This window comes from Salminus brasiliensis, chromosome 12 (assembly GCF_030463535.1).
Source record: "Salminus brasiliensis chromosome 12, fSalBra1.hap2, whole genome shotgun sequence".
Classification (NCBI taxonomy): domain Eukaryota; kingdom Metazoa; phylum Chordata; class Actinopteri; order Characiformes; family Bryconidae; genus Salminus; species Salminus brasiliensis.
This window is the reverse complement of record NC_132889.1, coordinates 1,176,146-1,191,145: the sequence shown is the minus strand read 5'-3', so window position 1 is coordinate 1,191,145 and position 15,000 is coordinate 1,176,146. Positions and strand designations below refer to the sequence as shown.

Genomic DNA, 15,000 nt, shown 5'->3' with positions numbered 1-15,000 from the left:
ACACAGTCCCCAGAGAAAAGCTCTGACCAATAGGAAGGGTCGCTCCCTAGCATGCGTGAGCACATGACCCTAAGGTGACCGTGCCCAGTGCCGAGCGTGGGCCAGAGGGGTATAAGGCCCCCCAGGATTGGGCTGTGGGGTTCTCTGGAGTGATGGAGCTCCATCCAACATCAGGACCTGACCTCACTGATGCTCTCGCTCACATGAGACTGAATGCAATCAAATCCTCCTCACAGCAATGTTCCAGCGTCTAGTGTTGCAGAGGCTGTTAATTATTCATAATAATCAGAAAGTGTACTTTTGTTATGTCTCTGTTTACTGTGTTGTCTCCGTCTCTGTCTCTGTCTCTGTCTCTGTCTCTGTCTCCGTCTCCGTCCCAGTATGAGATGTACATCATCGAGCGCAATGCGGAGAGGACCGCCTCGGCGGGCAGACTGCTCTACGACATGTGAGTGGCCAGAGACTGTCCCCCATAGGAATGGACAGGGTGCAAATATTTGTGCACCACTGTTACGTCATGGTGATACAAATACACTCTAGTAACGCTCAAACCACCATGTGGGGTGCCACAGCAACCACCTAGCAAGACATCATAGCAACTGCCTAGCAACCTGCTAGGAACAACCTGGCAACCACCTGAAATAGCATAGCAACGCTATAACACCCATCTAGCAACCACTTCATAGCCAACACCTGAAATACAGTTAGCAAAGTCATGGCAACCACTTAGCAATACCATAGCAACCAGCTGACAACCTCTAAATAACACCATAGCAACCACCTGAAATACTATAACCACATAGAGTACCCATATAGCACCCACTTAGCAATACCATAGCAACCAGCTAGCACCCTCTTAGCAACACCACAGCAACTGCCTGAAATGCTGTAGTAACCACCTGGAAAAACTATACTACTTGTATAGTAAAGTTATAGCAACCACCTGAAATCACTCATAAAGCATCTACCCAAAATGCCATAGTAACCACATATCACAATGGCACCTATTCAGTAACCACTTAGCGAAATCACAGCAGCCACCTAGCAACACCATAGCAAGCAAGTAAAATACCATAGCAACCACATATCACTGTGACGCCCATTTAGAAACCACTTAGCAAAATCATAGCAGCCACCTACAAAACACCGTAGCAATCACCTACAAAACAGTTTGCGCCCTAGTTACCACATAGCAACAGCCTAGCAACTGATTGAAGATGGAAACCACTTTTTAACCACGCTTTCAGCTTCTGTATGTTTGATCTCTTCACTGCTGACTGATCTTTATTTGCGCCAGATTCATCAATTTCCCCGATCAGCCGGTGGTGTGGCGGGAGATCACGGTAATCACGGCAGCTCTTCGGAACGACAGCCAGGATAAACACGCCCAGTTCCTCAAAGGTGAAGTGTGTCGGGGGGCTCACACTGACAGTGTGCAGTGGGTGAGGTGGAGTACGAGCTCTGACAGGTCTCCTTTAAAACGGTTTCCTTTACAAAGTGTGTGTGTGTGTGTGTGTGTGTGTGTGTGTGTAGGTGTGTTCGAGACGCTCCCAGGTGCAGTGCAGTGCCAGATGCTGCTGAAGGCCACTGAGCAGTGCTTCAACACTCTGGAGAAAGCCGAGATGCTTCTGCTGCTGCTGAAGAGGTTCCCTGAGTCTGTAGTACAACATGGGGTGAGTGGCTCTGTAAGCTGATCCTACAAACGGGAGGTTCCCTGAAATCTGATTGGCTGATCTGATGCACTCTCATACGCCTGATGTTTGGGCTAACCATCTGGCTAAAAGTATCCGGACAGTCAGGTGAGCTGCCCCATCCAAAGAAAAGCTCTGACCGATAGAACGGGACGCCCTGGAGCAGATGAGAGCTAATGACCCCAAAGGTGGCCATGCCCAGTGCTGATGGTGGGGATCTCTGGAGTGATGCTGGAGCTGCATCCAGTACTTTTGGGTTTATTTGGAGAGGCACCTTGTCATGTTTACTTGTGTATTTCATGGTTATTATTACAGATATTCAGACGATATTGATTAGACAGTAATTGATTTTATAGCTTTCCTAAACTCTGACCCGTTTTCCTCCTCAGGTCAGTTTAGGAGAGTCCCTGCTGGAGGCGGAGAACGTGGAGGACTTGGACACACCTGTCAACTGTTTCAGGAAGCTGTTTGGTGAGCCATTGCTTACCATCTGACTCTAAAGAGCCATATTGGTATTTCTTGCTCCTGGGCTCCCCCTGCAGTCGGGAAGTGTAATTTGCGCTTTGGACCACCTCTAAAGGACATGCTGTACGCATGCATTTCTGGACAAGCTGAGAGCTCTAGATCCAGAAGCTTGATCTGAAGGTGGAGCAGTATGTGGGCTGAGGCGGTAGAGTAATACTCCAGGGTTCTACACTAATGTGACTCTATGGGTTCTGCAGCGTTACACAGCAGCAGTTCTGGAGAGAGGTTCTCCTCCTGCAGCTCCACCACCAAACCTCCATAGTGCAGTAGCAGCGTTCCGGCCCGGAGTGGGAATAACGGAGACGCCGTTCTCCTCCTGTCCCAGCCAGTGGAGGAGCATCAGCATGATCCTGAAGCTGCTGGTTTATATTGTGTAATGCTGCCGGCACACGCTTTAGGATGTAACATGGCCGGTTTCTCCTTCTCTGGTTCGCAGTGTGTGATGTTCTGCCGCTGATCATCAACAACATGGAGATGCGTCTTCCGGCCAGTCTGCTGCATAAGTACATGCACAAAGCTGCTGAGTTTTACATCGGCTACGTTACACGAGGCCCCAGTGCAGACGCTCAGCTACAGAGTGAGTAACGGAGGACCCTCCTTGGTGCAAATATATCTGTCCAAAAGTTTGTGGACAGTCCGTGCTTTCAGCTACTTTAAGCTGCTCCCATTGCTGACTCAGATGCGCAAATGCGCACACACACACACACACACACACACACACACACACACACACACACACAGCTTGTCTAGTCCCTGTAGAGAGGAATACTGCCAATAGAATAGGACTCTCTGTAGCACAGGTTTTTACAACCCTCTCTTACACCTTCCTTCCTCTCAGCGTCTCCGGAGGTGACCGGGCTTAAGTCTCCGGGGATGGGGCGGGGCCAGCGGTATGTGATTGATGGCCTGTCTGAGAAATCGTCAGTGGTGACCGAGCCGTGGGAGAGGCTGCTGGAGATTGTGAGTGTGGTCGGGGCACGGTGTGAGTGGCAGGGAGAGAAAGGGAGCAGGTATGTGTGTGTGTTATAGCAACTACCTGAAAAATAATATTAATATAATAATATAGTAATAATAATAATAATAATAAATACTGTGCAAATGTCATGATCACACAAATACACTTGGCAACACCTGAGCAACCACCTGGGATACCATGGCAACTGCTAAGAAACGCCAACCTAAAATACTATATCAATCACCTTGCTACTCTAAATCACCCATCTTGCACCCATTTAGCAATGCCATAGCAACCACCTAGCAACACTATTGTAACCACTAAGCAATACCACTGCCTGGAAGTGGGACCCCCCCCCCAATCATATGTGTGTGTGTGTATATAAAGCAGCAGTGTGTGTGTGTGTGTGTGTGTGTGTGATACCAGGACGTACTCGGAGCTGCTGCAGCGGGTGAAGGAGTTGTGCCGGTATTTGCCCGGACTGGAGGGGGAGACTCTGTCCCGCTGCTGCAGCCAGATCGTCACCTGTTCCACCCTGGTGCTGTTCCGCAGTGCCCACTTCTACATCTCTACAGTTCAGCCCTCGCTCTTTCAGGGTGAGTGTCTGTGTGTGTTTGTGTGTGTCTCTCTAGCTGTCAGAGGTTTGCAGGACCCTGCATGAATAATGTAAAACCACACAGCTTGTCTAGTCCCTGTAGAGAAGAAGTACTGCCAATAGAATAGGACTCTCTGGAGCTGATCAACATCATGACCCTATTGGCTCCATGCTGCCTAATAATGGCAGGCGTGGACTAGAGGGGTATAAAGCCCCCCAGCATTGAGGAGCTGTGGAGCAGTGGACAGTTACTCCAACAAAAGTGTGTGTGTGTGTGTGTGTGTGTGTGTGTGTGTGTGTGTGTGTGTGTGTGGATAAGGTCATAGCGCTCTAGGTTTGGCTCCGTGGGTTCTGCTGGAGGATCTGTCGGGCGTCTTTAGCGACATAGAGGTGGAGAGGTCGAGTGGGAAGCATGCGCACAAGAAACGCAAGCTTGCTGATGGACGAGAGAAAACCATGGTAAGGATCGCCTGGATCCCTGATCTTGTGTTCTGATGTAGGGTTCTCAAGATTTAGACCAGTGGTCCTCAGTCCTGGTCCTGGAGTGCCCCCCTCCCCAACTCTGCAGAGCTTCCCCTTCTCCTAACAGTCCTGACACAGCTAATGAACTAATCACAGAGCCTTTCCTGAGGGCCAAACACTGCAGCATGCAGGGCAGGATACCCAGGGCTGGGACTGGGTTTTGGGGCATTCCTGATTTAGTGTGTGTGTGTGTGTGTGTGTGTGTGTGTGTGTGTGTGTGTGCGTGTGTGCTCAGAGTTCTGATGATGAGGATGCTCTGGGTAAGGGACGAGGAAGACACATTCAGGTGAATAAGACTGAAATGCCGGGTTGGGCGGAGACGTTAGAGCATTTCAGAACAGCAAGAGAGAGCTGGGACCTCCTACACTCCCACGATGCTCTGGAATCAGGTACTGTGTGTGTGTGTTTGTGTGTGTGTGTGTGTGTGTGTGTGTGTCTGTCTCTGGCTGGGTGGGTTAGGTTTAGAGGTAGTTTTAGTGTAGGGTTAGGATTAGGGTTAGTATGGCTAGGTTCAGGTTTAGTTTAGGGGCAGAGTAGTTTGGATTATGGGTAATATGGTTATGGGTAGGGTTAGGTTTAGGGTCTCTTTGGTTAGGGTTATAATTACGGTTTAATTAGTTGGGATTAGCGTTAGAATAGTTAGGATTAGGAGCTACTATTATCAGGGTTAGGATTAGGGTTAGTATGGTTCTGGGTAGGGTTAGGTCATGGTTAGGTTTAGGGTCAGTGTGGTTAGGGTTATAATTAGGGTTGAAATAGTTGGGATTAGGGTGATTAGTCTGGCCTTAGGATGGTTCAGGTCAGGATTAGGGTTAGTACAGTTATTTCATTAATTCATTTTTTCATTAACTGGGTTCAGCTCAGCTCTGTGATATTGTGATTATTAATTATTATTATATTATTATATATAATTAATAATAATAATAATTTCTCACAGAGTTCAATAAAATCTGCGTCACATGGAAGACCGAGAGCTGGCTGTGGTTCCGGATATTCCTTACCGACATGATCATATATCAGGTATGCTCTTATTAGCAGCAAATGAGCATCAAGCCATCCCTAGCCCTGACATTAAGCCCCCCTGCAGACGCCCGTCTCATGGATCTGATTTCATGATTAATACCAAAATATAAAATTTCATACAAATTTCATACAAATTTCATACAAATTACAAATTTCACAGCAGCCACAGATCTGCCCCAAATCAAATGATGATTTCTATTGTAATGAATGAATGAATTAATATATATATATATGTGTGTGTGTGTGTGTGTGTGTGTGTGTGTTTGTTTCAGGGTCAGTATAGAAAAGCCCTGTCCAGTCTGGTGCAGATGTCTGCTCTGCAGCCCCAACAGAACCAGAACTCTCTCGCAGCAGCGTCCAACCTGGAGACACACAGAGCCTTAATACAGCAGGCATCCTGCCACTATGCACTAGGGGAGCACAGGGTATCACACACAATCACACTCACATACACACAAACATACACAGAATGAGAGTGAGAGTGTCTACCTGTAATTAACTCTATATAACATTAGAATAAACCCAAATAAACATAAAGTCAGTGGTCAGTGAGAGCGTCTACCTGTAATTAACTCTATATAACATTAGAATAAACCCAAATAAACATAAAGTCAGTGGTCAGTGAGAGCGTCTACCTGTAATTAACTCTATATAACATTAGAATAAACCCCAATAAACATAAAGTCAGTGGTCAGTGAGAGCGTCTACCTGTAATTAACTCTATAGAACATTAGAATAAACCCAAATAAACATAAAGTCAGTGGTCAGTGAGAGCGTCTACCTGTAATTAACTCTATAGAACATTAGAATAAACCCAAATAAACATAAAGACAGTGGTCAGTGAGAGTGTCTACCTGTAATTAACTCTATATAACATTAGAATAAACCCAAATAAACATAAAGACAGTGGTCAGTGAGAGTGTCTACCTGTAATTAACTCTATATAACATTAGAATAAACCCAAATAAACATAAAGTCAGTGGTCAGTGAGAGCGTCTACCTGTAATTAACTCTATATAACATTAGAATAAACCCAAATAAACATAAAGTCAGTGGTCAGTGAGAGCGTCTACCTGTAATTAACTCTATAGAACATTAGAATAAACCCAAATAAACATAAGGTCAGTGGTCAGTGAGAGCGTCTACCTGTAATTAACTCTATAGAACATTAGAATAAACCCAAATAAACATAAAGTCAGTGGTCAGTGAGAGCGTCTACCTGTAATTAACTCTATAGAACATTAGAATAAACCCAAATAAACATAAAGTCAGTGGTCAGTGAGAGTGTCTACCTGTAATTAACTCTATAGAACATTAGAATAAACCCAAATAAACATAAAGTCAGTGGTCAGTGAGAGTGTCTACCTGTAATTAACTCTATATAACATTAGAATAAACCCAAATAAACATAAAGTCAGTGGTCAGTGAGAGTGTCTACCTGTAATTAACTCTATATAACATTAGAATAAACCCAAATAAACATAAAGTCAGTGGTCAGTGAGAGTGTCTACCTGTAATTAACTCTATATAACATTAGAATGATTTTATTTATTTTCATCTTGGGTGTGTTAATCGTGTGTGTCTTGTTCTCTAGCTGGCGTGTGAAAAGGTATTGGAGGTCGTCAGTGGTCTGGTGCCTCAGAACCAAGAGCCAACAAAGCCCAGTGAGGAGCAGGGAAGAGTCCGGAACAAGGCCAGGAAAGGTGTGTCATTATTCTATACACCAAGAAAGGGGTTTCTAATAAAGTGGCCAGTCGGTGTGTAAAAACTCCTATCACCATGTCCGTGCTACCCTCTTAGATGTGCTGTATCCACATTAGTGATGTCACGGTCCTAAAAAGTGCATATTCACCATTTCTAGGCAATGACCTGAGGCTCATTCCGTGCACCAGCAAAGACGTCCTGCCCTTCTGTTTGCAGCTGATGCTGGCCTGCTTCAAGGTGCCTGCACACACACAAACACACACACACACACACACACACACACATACCTCAACACACTACACTACACAGTACTTCTCATTGGTTTGTTTATGGGAGCCTTTGTATAAATCAATTTAGTCTAATTGACTCCACTGAATCTCAACCATATACAGAAAGACTATATGACAAAAGTATTGGGACACCTGCTCATTCATTATTTCTTCAGAATATTTTTTTTGTTTGTTTTTATTGGAGTAACTGTCTCTACTGTCCAGAGAAGAAGACTTTCTACCAGATTTTGGAGGATCAGTGCTGTGAGGGTTTGATTGCATTCAGCCACAATAGTGTTAACATTAGTATGTCAGGATGTCATCCATCCACCAGCTCATCCCAGAATTATTGGACGTAGCTGCACCATCATTTCAGTCGACACGGTTCTTCCACTGCTCCACAGCTCAATGCTGGGGGGCTTTATACCCCCCTCCACTAGATAAGCTGTGTCAGCAATGGGTGCAACTTAAAGTAGCTGAATATATTCATTAGAAGAGCTGTCCACAAACTTTCGTCCATATACTGTATACACAATATACACCACCAAACCATGTGATGGATCTTCAGCACTCTCTCTCTCTCTTCCTTCTCCCTTCAGTTACGGGCGTTCTCAGACAGTAGCAGAGATGACCTGGCTCTGGGTCACGTGATCGTTCTCCTGCAGCACGATTGGCCACAGGGGGAGGTTTTGTTCCTGAAGGCTGTGGACAAAATTTGCGACCATGGGAGTTTTCAGTATGAGAATTTCTTCAACTACGTCACCAGTATCCTTCATTGCAGCTAGTGGCTAAATCTATAGCCAAAACATTATGACCACCTAATATGCTGCTGTCCCTCAGTTGCTGGTTATCCTGTCTTGGCGTATAGTAAGTCTGTACCTCTGTCCCTTAACTCATGACCACTAACCCAGACATCGACATGTTGGAGGAGTTTGCATATCTCCGTACAACCGAAGGGGGGCGTGTCCAACTGGAGTTGCTGCCCAATCAAGGGATGCTAATTAAGTAAGTCCCTCCCATTTTTAATCTATTATAATGAGCTGGTGCTGATGGAGAGCGAGGACCAATGATCATTTAAGATCTTTTTTTCTTTATTTTTAACTTATTTTCTACATTTTCTCGTTTTGTTTTGGACATGAGGACTCTGTGTGTTTCTGAAGGGAAGATCGATAAATTTTAGTCCTTTCTTTGTTTCTTCCTTTCTTCCCTCACCCTACTGTGATTAGCTGGCTTAGTCTGTAGAGATTTCCGTCCTGCTGTGTGATTGGCTGATCTAGCTTCTAGTGACGCTTCACCTGTTGTGGAACTAACGCCTGGGGTGCATTCAAGACATATATTTCAAGAAATATTTCATTCATTATATACACGATACATGGACAAAAGTATTGGGACACCTACACATCACACCTACAGGAGCTTTAGGCATTAATATGGAGCCGGCCCCCCTTTAACAGCAGCAGCAGGTCTGGAGCTCTGCTGCAGTTACTGAGTCAGTTGGAGGCTTTTCTGCACTCTGCTCTGAGCTCGGCCCTGACCCTGCTCTGTAACTTTACGTGGTCTGACAGACACTCGGTGGCTGAGCTGCTCTCTGTGAGCTGTTCCTCCTAAACTCTTCCACTGTTCAATAATAACACCACTCACAGCTGATGGAGGAAGATCTAGGAGGGAAGGTCTAAATTTCACCAGCTGACTTGTTGGAACTGAATCAAACACCTGGATTCAGTGAGTAGGAGGTGTGTCCCAATACTTTTGTCCATTTATTTAAAATGAGAAGATGAGATAATATGCCTGATTGTTAATGGAAGTGTTTATTATTATTATTATTATTATTATTATTAATAAAAAATGAACCCTTCTCCCATCTCCACTTCTAACAGCCTCCTCTAGGTGGCAGTAGTGACCACTTCTTTTAGACTTTTTGTGACTTTAAACCTGGTGTAATGGAGTGTTTGGTAGCTCGGCCGCAGTACTGTGGAGTGCCTTCAAGGTCTTGAATGCAGCCCGGTTCTCGGGGGTGCTGATGAATTGGTGTTTGCTGTCCGTAGGAACCCCAGCCCCGCCCTGGGGGTGGAGTTAAATACCCTGCTGCTTCCAGGGGCTCAGAAGGCTGACAGGTACCCCACCCCCCATCTACCCAATCCCCTGCCACAACCTCGCTCTTGACTCCTCCCATGTCCCCCTCCCACAGCCTGCTCATATGCTGTACCGTCTCCCTGTGTTTACACGTCTTCTCCCTCCTTTATTTTCTTCTTTATTTTCCAGGTTTTCATTTCATGAGTTTTGGTTTTTCTCCATGGCAGTTCTGTCCTGTATATCGTAGTGTTTTACATAAAAATGCATTTATTAGTTCAGTTTCATTGTCGGTCTATCTAGTTTGAAGCATCTGTGTGTTTGTTTATATTTTTGTTTATTTTTTTTTTTAACATTTTGTGGATTTTCTGTCATTTTATTTTATAGGTTAAATGTACTTAGATGCAGAATGAAATTTTGTGTGTGTGCATAAACAGTACTGTGCAAAAAGTCTTAGGCTTTAATTTAAAAGCATTTATCTTGCTTTAATAATAATAACAATAATAATAATAATGATAATTATACAATTCATTGTGATCATTTTGTGTGTGTGTGTGTGTGTGTGTGGGTATGTATATGAGTGTGTTTGCAGCTTAATCATTTCCAGTGCTCTCCTGGAGGAAGGCCTGTGTTCACAGTTCCCATCCAGCCCCTAGTTTCTCTAATTATTTATATAAAAAAATAATAAATTCTGCTGTAATTTAAGACGAATTCCACCGATTTTCCAAAATTCCCTACATTTTTGCATAACTCCGTGTGTGAGATTCAGAGTTGGGGTTTTTTTTTTGTTCTTCTATGTAGAGAAACTTTGATCTCTTTACAGTGGAAGTGAATGGAAACAGGCGTCGGTCGCCATGACTACAACACAGATACAGCCCATAATTTATTTCCTATCCAAACCTATCAGTGAAGTAGTGAAGTCTTCTGAGTTTATATGGAATGATGGTGATAATGATGATGATGATGATGATGATGATGGTAAAATAGTGAATAGAGAATCTGAACTAATGCAGTTCTCTTTAGGGACTACTTTCTGTAGCCGCACTACACCCTGCAGCATGTATCCCTCCACCATTTTAATGATCTGGTTCTAAAAGCAGGTTCTAGAGCCGAACTCTTCTCAGAACTCTGGTAGAACAGTGTCTCAGGCATCAGGCAGCGTCTTCATCACCATTAGGTGAAGAACTTTCTGTGAGGAGCTTTTATTAGAGCTTCTGACGTCTGCTTCCCTTCACCTCCACTGTAGAACCACAGCTCTGACGGTGGGAGCTTATCTAGAACCTCCACTGTAGCTCACACAGCTCTCAGTAGGTTTCTGTTCATATGGGTTTATATGTTGTTATATAGAGTTTATTACAGGCTGAAACACTCTTACTAAACCTGAATATCCGTGACACTTTTGCACAGTACTGTATATGTGAAGGTGTGTGTGTGTTTGGGGGGGGGGGGGTTGTATGAGGAAATGCTGCCACTGTGGTTTCACATTGTGACTGAACTCATGAGTCATGGCATCACTTTCCTTTAGAAAAAACAGAAACGGTCGTTCTGTTTCTGGTTCTCTTAAAAACTGGGGGGATGTTTTCATTCGGCCTGTTCTGGTTTTGGAGTCTTCGTCTCCGACTGGAACTCGCACGGTCACTCACGCCTCTCTCTGCACTCTTTCAGGCATCACACCGTGACCCGCGGCATCACCAAGGGGGTGAAGGAAGATTTCCGCTTAGCGATGGAGAGGCAGGTGTCTCGCTGTGGGGAAAACCTGCTCAGTGTGCTGCATCGCTTCTGCATCAACGAGAAGATCATACTCATCCAGTCGTTACCTTAACCTCGGGCCCATTCCGGACTGCTGGTCTCCCTTTATTTACCGTGTTCCTAATGACAGTGTGTTCTCATGCACCCGCTGCTTGGACCTCAGCACAGACTGTATGTGATAGCAGTGCCCGTTTCTACAGCTGATCCGACCCACAGTATTTCCAGCTTTGACCTTCTTAACCTTTATTTGCATAGTTTTAAAGAACCAGGTGTTGGCCATGACTACAGCACAGATACATGCCATATTTTATTTCCTATCCAAACCCACCAGTACAGCTATCCCAAAAGTGTGAGTGTGTCTTACATTCCAGCAAGGCCAGCGTTGGGTAGTTTCAGTATAGCCACCAGGCTCGGACTTGTTGAACAGGGAATGTCTGATCTAACGAAGCCTAACGAAAACTAAAGTCAATTAGAGCATTCCTATTGGCCAATTAATCCAGATTTATTTACACAGTGTGCAGAAGCAGCTACAGGGTTCAAACCATGGAGAAAACTCAAAACAGCTGACCAAAAATGGAGATACATGTTTTTATTATTATTATTATTATTGGACAGCAGTGATGTACACTTCCACATTAGCGCTGTTTACTTCCTGTGAAAACTGTGTACTCATTAAGCAGTTAATAAGCGAGTCTGGTTATTATGTACACCTTAAATAACACATTTGGACACATTTTGAGAAATTAACAAATTATTTTTGTGATTGTTTATAAAAAAAAAAACTTGACATGTTTAAGATTCCAACTTTATATTACCGTTGTATTCCTGCGCATTTCCAGGTGTTTGGTTCCTCTTCTTTGTTTGTTTTTGTCCAGAAACTGTAATAAATGACTTGTTTTGTATTTGAAACTGTGAGAAGTATCATTTTTACTATTTCTCCAAAAGTGTTGAACAGGTTTCCAATAGGCTGACCGCTGACCTGGACCTATGGCCTCTATTGAGCACTGTTCAGTTCTGAAGGACTGTTTATGTTAACCAGCCACTTGCTAGTTTAGACCATTCCTTCAGCTTGCGATGATTTGGGGGAAGAGTGTCCGAGCAGATGGAGGTGTTCTGAGTGGGGGTGTTTTGGGCTGAAGGTCGGGTCGTGGCTTCTGCTTTGTGGTAGGAAGCCAGGAATGATAGATGACAGGGTAAAAAGCGAGGTGACGGGGTGGTAAAGGGTTGCGCGGACCTCTCGTAGGCATGTGAATAAGGTAGTGATGGAATTTAGAGGACGTTAGATTAAGGAGGAGGGGCTTGTTGTTATTTGGTTTTCAGCTCCACTTATGGTTCAGCTTTAGCGGGTCAGGAAACTCACCCACCAGTCATATGTGTTGGACATATCACACATGAGGCTACTCTGCCAGTCAGGTCTGTGCATTATTATGAGCGCTACGACTCCAGTGAGTTTGAAACTTCAGTCGGAGAAGAAAGCTGATTCATATGGCAGCAATAAAAAGAGAGAAGTGGGACGTAAACCGAGCTCTTATGGACAGCTGGAACGGCCAGCTCTGCACCGGGATGGCCCATATGAGAGGCTGTGGAGGTTATTAAAAGCAGTAATGTGGAGCGGGACAGTTTGCTCGATTTATTTATAAACATATTGCTGAAATCTACTGAATTGTAATTGTAATCATACTTGTACTTATTACTTCAATATACAGGATATGGTACTGGATCATAATGCAAGTTAGACATGATGTTCTGTATCATGGCTTGAGAATATTTTCTCTAACTGGACCTTGTTGAATTCTAAAGAAATACCCCTGTCCCTGAACAAAATGTTCCCAAGGCTGGTTCTGAAGTGTATTTCCTGTCTTAAAGGGACAGGACAGGGATTAGGCCTCATCATGGACTGTATTTCCCTTTCTTCAATTCTTTAATTTCCTTCATTCTAGTCTGGGACGTCCGGGAAACCAGCCCTTAATCCCTGCTCCCAACACACCTGGTCCAACTATAATCAGGTCCCAGTTTCCTTAAAGCATCTAGAAGTTAAAAACAGCTTAACTGGTAAAGATGGAGCTCAGCCTGTAAGATTATTATTGGGATACGATGCCTTCGGGACCACCCCTGTCTGGATCAGTGACCAGGAAGGAAATGAGAAAATGTTGGGGGCAGAATTGGGAATCTTTGCTCTAGAACAGGCACCTGGACAGATATTTGCTCCAACCTAACTCACAACACCTTGGGATAGACTAGAAAAGTAGGCCTCCTGGTGGTCTCGGAGGTCTGATTTGAGAACTACCTCCTAAGCTGTCCTTAGATGAACTTCGGCTCATTCTCTTCCTCCTCTCTCAAGAGACGTAGGGAGATCTGCCTGCAGCACTGCCCTCAGATTTGCCCAGAACAGTCTCTGTTTGGCCTTGTCCTGCGGCCATTCTAAGTAGGTACGTCTGGCCATCATTGCCTTCAGGTGGTGGTACTTGGATGGGATGAGATAAGGGGGCAGTGGCTCTAGCAGAATGAGGATGATGCTGTCCAGGCCTCTTGTTAGCCTCTGGTGGCTAGCAAAGTATAGCTCATAGTGACACCACTCGCTCTGGACAAAGTGGGAGGACAGCACGAAGACACAGCATCGACTTTGTTCTATGGAACGGAGGATGTTGTGCACTATGGTCTTCCCCGGGATGAAGTCTCGCTCGTGGTGGCACACTCGGAGTCCGTTTTGGATCTTGCCTGGATCGTCCCCCTCTAACTTGGGCAAGAGTTGACCTTTTACCCAATCAGAGTTCCGCTGGCTGTAGGAGACGAAAGCGTGGAAGCGCACTCCTTGCAATTCCTCTGGCCGTGGCTTGGAGGTTTGTGCTCGATGCTTTGCACGAGTCCACTTCCAGATCATTCCCACGTACCATGGAATGTCCAACTGGTGGCAAAGAATTCCCACAGCAATGACTACAGTGAAGGCCGGGAGCAAAATGGTGGTCGCCAAAAGTCCAGCGCTGCAGGTGATCTCAGGCAAGCTGAAGTTCTGAAGCACCGTATTCCTCCAGGACTCTGGGTAACTGCAGCGATACCCATTCGGCCAGTGATCCAAAGTGATCCTGCGGTCGGTCCAAGCCTTTGGTCCAGCCAGCATGCCTTTGCCATCAATAAGGGTGGTGAACTCTCGCAAAGGACAGGTACAGATGAAGGGATTATGACTGGTGTCCAGAACTTTCAGATGTGGACAAGTCTCCAGAGCAGCTAGTGAAGGCACATGGAGGGAGTTCCCACATACAACCAGCTTCTTCAAGTTTGGATACCCCAGACAGTCCGGGAGATCCAGCAGACGGTTAGAAGTAAGATCCAGAACTTTGAGAAAGTCCAGGCCTGAAATATTTGCAGGAACCGCAGTGATCTGATTGTTCTGGAGGTTGAGATTGACTACATTGTTTGGCAAACACTTGAACACAGTTTGGTCAAATCTGTTTGAAGATAAATCCATGTGGGTGATTGTAGAAGGCCAGGAACATTGCCCCTGGTCCTCGTCATAGGTCAGTGAGTTCTGGCTAAAGTCAACATGTCTTAAGGAGCTCATAAGCTTAACTCTCGATGTCAATGGCATCAGATGTCTAAGGTTATTGCCTTTCAGGACCAGCATCTCCAGATTCGTCAAAGTATCACATTCCTCGTGCAGACCTTTGGAGAAGACCTTTTCAGACAGGGCGCAATCAGACAGGTCAAGCATCTGGATCATGCTAACCAACGCTGGGCAGGTCATATGGACAATCGGCGACTGAGCCAAAGTGAGATTCTTTGCAGGCATGTTAATGAAGAAGTCATAAAGCTCCTTCTGGTTGAAGAGGAACACGGTCACTGAAGACTGCCTGACACTGAAGGAATCTAGAAAGCTTCCTGAAATCACCTTACTGCCCG

General features: G+C 45.0%; 2 protein-coding genes across 3 annotated transcripts in view; one reads left to right on the top strand and one right to left on the bottom strand.

Moving 5' to 3' along the window:
• Positions 1–12,012, top strand: part of ints10 (integrator complex subunit 10) — a 12,330-nt gene extending 318 nt beyond the window's left edge. Inside the window, exons 2-18 of one of the 2 annotated variants that reach the window (XM_072692857.1) lie at positions 381–448; positions 1,298–1,401; positions 1,534–1,673; positions 2,081–2,162; positions 2,653–2,793; positions 3,055–3,226; positions 3,598–3,767; positions 4,086–4,225; positions 4,524–4,677; positions 5,226–5,308; positions 5,584–5,736; positions 6,906–7,014; positions 7,173–7,252; positions 7,884–8,049; positions 8,196–8,289; positions 9,330–9,398; positions 11,020–12,012. In XM_072692857.1, coding sequence (XP_072548958.1) covers positions 381–448; positions 1,298–1,401; positions 1,534–1,673; positions 2,081–2,162; positions 2,653–2,793; positions 3,055–3,226; positions 3,598–3,767; positions 4,086–4,225; positions 4,524–4,677; positions 5,226–5,308; positions 5,584–5,736; positions 6,906–7,014; positions 7,173–7,252; positions 7,884–8,049; positions 8,196–8,289; positions 9,330–9,398; positions 11,020–11,176 — 2,082 coding nt within the window. In that variant the 3' untranslated portion in view covers positions 11,177–12,012. The remainder of the gene's footprint in view (positions 1–380; positions 449–1,297; positions 1,402–1,533; positions 1,674–2,080; positions 2,163–2,652; positions 2,794–3,054; positions 3,227–3,597; positions 3,768–4,085; positions 4,226–4,523; positions 4,678–5,225; positions 5,309–5,583; positions 5,737–6,905; positions 7,015–7,172; positions 7,253–7,883; positions 8,050–8,195; positions 8,290–9,329; positions 9,399–11,019) is intronic. The other variant, XM_072692858.1, reaches the window with a different exon arrangement.
• The window catches only part of tlr1 (toll-like receptor 1), a 6,751-nt gene continuing 3,428 nt past the window's right edge, over positions 11,678–15,000 (bottom strand). The window contains exon 2 of the mRNA XM_072692856.1: positions 11,678–15,000. This exon is cut by the window's right edge and continues 879 nt beyond it. Within this exon, the coding sequence (XP_072548957.1) occupies positions 13,421–15,000 (1,580 nt within the window). The 3' untranslated portion in view covers positions 11,678–13,420.